The sequence below is a fragment of the Macrotis lagotis genome, chromosome 5, assembly GCF_037893015.1.
Source record: "Macrotis lagotis isolate mMagLag1 chromosome 5, bilby.v1.9.chrom.fasta, whole genome shotgun sequence".
Classification (NCBI taxonomy): Eukaryota; Metazoa; Chordata; class Mammalia; order Peramelemorphia; family Peramelidae; genus Macrotis; species Macrotis lagotis.
Window position 1 is genome coordinate 262,129,367 of NC_133662.1, and position 6,189 is coordinate 262,135,555.

Below are 6,189 nucleotides of genomic sequence, written 5' to 3' on the forward strand. Positions count from 1 at the left end.
TGTTCAAAACTGCAAAGGTGGGAAGAAGATTGTGCGGGACTTTAAATCCCAGACAGAGAGGACTTTCCATCTGACCAAGGAGGGAATAGGGAGCCCCTGAAGTTTGGCGAGTGAGGGCGGTGGGTGAGGCGGCCGGTTATTCACCTGGGTACTGGGCATCCAAGTGCAGCCTTGCTGGAAATGGGAAGAGAGGAGGCCAAACAGCTGAAGGAAGGAAGGAAAGGAGCATTGGTTTAGCTCCTGTGCTGTGCCAGCACTGACCCAAGCCCCGGAGAGTGTGCAGATGACCCTGGGCCGGGGCCCCGGAGGTCTTGGCGGCCCCGGAGCAGACAGCAGGCACACCTCCTGCCCAGGGAGCTCACTGGTGTGGCAGGCACACTGCCTGCTCCCACTCTCCGAAGTCAACAGCAAGGCTGGCAGCGGGTTCGAGTTCACTTCCCAAGTAAAAGACGGGGAAAGAGTGAATAGACAGACTTTGGGCTGAAAAGGATCCCGGGGGAGGGGCTCAGGGGACCACAACCCCAGGCTGAACCATGTCTGTGGTAGGATATGGTCGGCCCCCCGAAAACCCACCACTGGTGCCTTTAGGAAGAGACCCGACAGTCCCCTTCTCCACCACGAGGTGGCGCCAGACCCAAAGGTAGAAAGGCTCCTTTTCCTGAGTTCAAGTCCTACCTCAGACCCTTACTAAATGACCCTAGGCAAGTCACTTCACTCTGTTTGCCTCCGTTTTCTCCCCTGTCGAATGAGCTGGTGAAGGAAATGGCCGGCCAGGAGCTCCACCAGGAAAGCTCCAAAAGGGATCAGGAAGAACTGGATAGTACTGAGAAGTGACTCCAGAACTAGAATCTGCAAGGCGCTCACGAGGAGGGAGGATTAGACTCGTTTTGTGTGACAGAGCCAGGGGCAGCAGAGCGGAGGAAATGGCAGAGGCCAATGTAGGCTTGATAATAATGATGGTTGTCAGGGCAGCTGGGTGGCGCAGTGGATAGAGCACTGGGCCTGGAGGCAGGGGGACCCGGGTTCAAATCCGGTCTCAGACAGCTGTGTGACCACTCAACCCCATTGCCTCGATGAATTAAAAAAAGCTAGTTGTCCCGGAGAGAGGTGGGTTCCAGGCCAGGGGCCAACATCTGCACGCCGGCCTGGCCAAGGGCCATCTACAAGCTCTGCCTTCTAGAAGGTCTCCAGGCAAGAGCTGGAGGACCCCCTGTTGGGTGTGTGATGCGGGGCGGGGGGAGCTTCCTTGCAGGTATGAGCTGGACTAGCTGGCTGATGGCTCAGCCCTCAGACTCAGCTTCCAGGAGGAGGGTCACATTCCAGGCTCCCCACCACACCTGCTCTTTCCTTTCCCCCTTCCCTCTGGTCCTTCATCTTTGCAATCTGCCGACTTCCTCTTGTGAGTCTGCAATGGGCCCCTGCAGCAGTTCTTTCATCCTCCCCCCCATCAGAAACCTGCCCCCACAATTCCTCCCCCTATAAGCAACAAAAAGCTAAACAGTGAGGGTTTATGCAATCAGCCATTGACAGACAAAGTGACTGGACCAGGGTCACCCAGACAGTAAGTGTCCAAGATCCCAGATCCCCGATAACTAGAAAGGCCCTTAGTGGCCATCTTAGTCCGACCCCAACTTCATTGTACAGAAGAGAAAACTAAGGCCCAGGGCCATAGCTCAAGGTCTCAATGGGTAGCAAATGGCAGAGCCAAGCTTTGAAGCCAGGGGTCTCTGACTCCTAATCTTCCTTCCTTTGCACAGGCCCAGGCTCCTCTCCTCAATTGCTCTAGCTTCCCCAGGGATGTGTCTATGGTGGGACCAGCTGGTCCCCAGTTCTGCAATGGAAGTGGGGACTTGCTGAGGGGCAGGGCCTGGGAAGGCTTTGATCTGGAGGACTTGAACTTGACTGCTGAGGAACTGAGGCTCAAGTATCTGGGCCCCCAGCAGAGTAGGCTCTTTGGGCCCATCTGTGCCATCTATTTGCTGATCTTTGCTGTGGGGGCAGTGGGCAATGCCCTCACCTGCCTGGTCATCCTCCAGTACAAAGCCATGCGTACGCCCACCAACTACTTTCTGTTCAGCCTGGCGTTGTCTGACCTGTTGGTGCTGCTGCTGGGCATGCCCCTGGAGCTCTACGAGATGCGGCAGAACTACCCCTTCCAGCTGGGGCTTGGTGGCTGCTACTTCCAGACGCTGCTGTTTGAGACCGTGTGTCTGGCCTCAGTTCTGAACGTGACAGCCCTCAGCGTGGAGCGCTATGTGGCCGTGGTGCACCCCCTGCGAGCCAAGGCTGTGCTGACAAGGGCCCACGCCCGTCGTGTCATTGGGGCCCTCTGGGCCATATCCATGCTCTGCTCATTACCCAACACCAGCCTGCATGGGATTCAGGAGCTGGAGGTGCTGGGACAGGGCATTGTGCCCCAGACAGCCATCTGCACAGTAGTGAGGTCTCCCGCCATCTACAACCTAGTGATCCAGGCCACCACGCTGCTCTTCTTTGGCCTACCCATGGCCATCATCAGTACCCTCTATGTGCTCATTGGTCTGAGGCTGCGGCAGGAGAGGCGCCTGTGGGCCCAGGCTAACGGGGTCAGCAGCAACAGAAGCCAAGACAGCAGTTGGGGGGACAGGCCAAGGAGTAGCCCCAGAAGCTCCCTGCAGTCCAAGAGGCCTTGCCAGAGGCAGGTGACAAAGATGCTGTGTAAGTGAGAGGGAGGGATGGAGATTAGAGGCCCAGGGGTAGGTGCAGACACAGGGAGGGAGGCATGAAGTCAGTGGGAACACATGGAGGGAGATTAGAGACATGAGGGTCAGTGTGGACACAGGGAGGGAGATTAGAGGCATGAGGGTCAGTGTGGACACAGGGAGGGAGATTAGAGGCATGAGGGTCAGTGTAGACACAGGGAGGGAGACTAGAGGCATGAGGGTCAGTGTAGACACAGGGAGGGAGATTAGAGGCATGAGGGTCACTGTAGACACAGGGAGGAAAATTAAGGCAGAAGGGTCAGTGCAGATACAGGGAGGGAGATGGGGGGCCATGTCAGTGTAAACACAGATTACAGGTTTTGAGCCAAAGGGGACACCAGTCCAACATCCTCTTTTACAAATGAGAAAACTGAGGCCCCAGAGGCAAGGTGACTTGCCAGGGGCTACACAGGGACCCAAGTTAGCCCTTTGTCTCTGTTGTACAGTTGTTCTGGTTGTGGTGTTTGCGGTCTGCTGGGCCCCCTTCCATGTGGACCGCCTCATGTGGAGCTTCGTGACTCACTGGACTGAAGAGCTGCTCCAGGCCTTTGAGTACGTGCACGTGGCATCAGGGGTCTTCTTCTACCTGAGCTCAGCCGCCAACCCCATCCTGTACAGCCTCCTGTCCAGTCGCTTCCAAGGGGCCTTCCGTAAAGCCCTGGGCATGCTGGCAGCCAAGTGGCCCAAGACTCTGCTGCCTCTGCGCCCCGGGGCTCCACCACCCCATCACTGAAGAGGCGGCTTCTTGGGAGCCAGGGTGAAGGGGAGGGGGAAGGCCACACTTGTCCAGCTTAAAGGGAGGATGGTGAGAAGGCCAGGAATTCAGTCATCTGGGTCGACCCCCTTGGGAGACTTAGAGAGGGCTAGGGTAACTAGGAAGAAAAGAAGGAAATAAGCATTAAAGAAACTACTGTGGGGCAGTCACCAGCCTAGATACTTTCCAAGTACCCTTTGGTTTGATCTGGGGAACAGAGGCTTTTATAATCCCCGTTTTACAGATGAAGAAACTGAGGCAGGCAGAGGTAAAGTGATTTACCCAGGGTCCCACAGCTGGCGAGCATCTGGGACCTAGAGAAAAACTGATAGAACCAAGATGCAAAACCTTGCCTCCCCGTGAGGGCACTTCCCTTTCCAGGAAGTGGGTGAATGAGCTGTACATGTGGGAGGAAACCACTGGGGGAACCCCGGTCTGTCTTCTCTGTCACTCATGGCCTGTCTGACCTTGAACATGTCCCTTCCCCACTCTGGGGATCTATCTCTTCATCCTTGAAATGAGGGGTGGCACCTGATGACCTCTGAGGGCCCCTCCCACTCTGAGCTTCCACTTTGTTCCATCAAATCACCCTCAGTAAAGTCCAAGAGTCCAGAAGATTCAGAAGGGGAAAGCATCTTGAAGCTCTGACTGAAGCCTCAGTTTCTACCTTTGTCAATCAGGGACTTAGACTTGGCAACCTGGAAAAGATCTGGTTTTAGGTCTGTGATCCAGGAGGCCTGGATTTCCTCATCAACATCCTTGATCAGAGGTCAGTAATTTCTGTTTGCAGATAGCCATGGATGGGGAGCTCACTCCCACCAAGGATATCAGAATAGCTGCAGGGCTGCGATGTCCAGAGGAGGACACTCAAGGCTATGGGGCAGGTGAAGGAGCTGGAGATGGCCAGTGTGGAGAAGAACACACTCTGGGAGATGTTAGCCCTCTTGGACTTAAAGGGAATTGGGAATAGACTCTTTCCACTTAGCGGGGAAGATTTGGGACCAGTGGGAGTGAGCGGGTGCAAAAAACAGGACTGCAGTCAAGAAAACCTGGCTAATTCTGAACTGGAGCTGTCCCCAGTAGGTGGCTCATTGAGGCCTTCAACCAAAGTTGGCCGGCTAGCTCCTGTCTGCCATCTTGAAAGGACAGGACCTTGTCAGCCCCATACTGGTGGCCGCTCAGGCCCCTTCCACCTGGACGATCCATCCCATTAAAAAACATCTCAGATAAAGGGATCCATCCATGAGTCAATCGACAAATCCCTTTTTAGCTCTTATTCTAGTGGAGGCACAAGTGCCAACGCAGGCCTTGTCCTCAATGGGGTCAATCAACATTGATTAAATAGCAGAGACACAAAGAAAAGCAAAGCCCATCCCTGACTGACTCAAAGACAACAACTCTGTAGAAACAAGATACAGAAAGAACAAACTGGGGCGTCTCAGAGCAAAAGCCCAGCATTCAGGACTGAGAGACTTCTCAAGGAAGGTGGGATGGTAGTGAGGACTTGAAAGAAGCTCAGGATACCAGATGACAAAGATGAAGGAGGGAATGCCTGGTGGCGGGGGTGGGGGGATGGCCAGGGGAAATGCTCAGAGTCTGGAGATGGAGTGTCTTGTTTGAAGAACAGTCCTGGAGAGGCAGAGTATCTTGGGGTGAGTGGAAGGGAAGAGTGCAAGATGTAAGAAAAGGTGAAGGCTGGGGGATTTTTAAAAATTTTATCCTGGGGGCTAAAGAGGAGGAAGGTGACATGGCTCACTTTGACAGCTCAGTGGAGGATGGAGTGGGGAGAGACGTGTCCAGGAGACCCACTGAAAGGCTGCCACCCCCAGTTCTTCTAAAGAATCCCAATCTGCTTCCCTGCCCTATTCCATCCTGGAGAGTCAAGAAGAACCAATCAAATCTTCTGACAGACTTTCAAATATTTGCAGATTCACATTTCTTTTCAGAGATGGGGGGAACATTGCATACATTTCTGATTTATTGTATTTTCTTTCTTTAAAACTCTTTGCTACAAGAAATAGCTTCATGGGTAGACTGAGGAAAAGATATGTGGTGATGAAGATGATACAAAAATGAGCTATTGATTCATTTTTTAAAATTTGAAAAAATAACCCTAACCCCTCTAAATGTTCTTTAGGATAAGCATCCCAAGATCTTGCCACCCTGCCTCACTGGGTATGACTCCTAGGCTCCTCTCCATCCTGATCAGCTTCCTCTGATAGGTTCTAGCCTTTCGTGGTACATCCTAAAATATAGCTACCCAGTCTGGAACAATTCCACAGGGTGGAGGAGAGTGGGTCCATTGGATCCCTGGTCCCGGACATTAACTTCTACTAATGTTGATTGAATTAGCTTTGCTGCCCCTCCTGTCTCAGTAATGAGCTTGAAGGCCACTGAGATCCCCAGATCTTTTACGTGCTAACCTAGCTGGGCAATTAGGTGATGCCATAGTGCACAGAGCATTGGACCTGGAGCTTAAATTTGGCCCCAGACACTAACTAGCTATGTGACTCTGGGCAAATTGCTGAACCCTATTTGCCTCAGTTTCCTCATCTATTAAATGAGTTGGAGAAGAAATGGCAAACCACTCCAGTAGCTCTGCCAAGAAAACCTCAAAAGAGGAAATAACCAACAAGGAATTTATCTAGCTTCATCTCTCTCCTTCCCTTATCTTGAATATTTCTGCAATTGATG

General features: G+C 53.0%; 1 protein-coding gene across 1 annotated transcript; it reads left to right on the forward strand.

Moving 5' to 3' along the window:
* Positions 1–1,805: 1,805 nt before the first annotated feature.
* On the forward strand, positions 1,806–3,474 carry NMUR1 (neuromedin U receptor 1). The gene is made up of 2 exons (XM_074190114.1): positions 1,806–2,697; positions 3,188–3,474. The coding sequence occupies exons 1-2, from the start codon at positions 1,806–1,808 to the stop codon at positions 3,472–3,474; spliced, it is 1,179 nt and encodes a 392-aa protein (XP_074046215.1).
* The last annotated feature ends 2,715 nt before the right edge of the window (positions 3,475–6,189 follow it).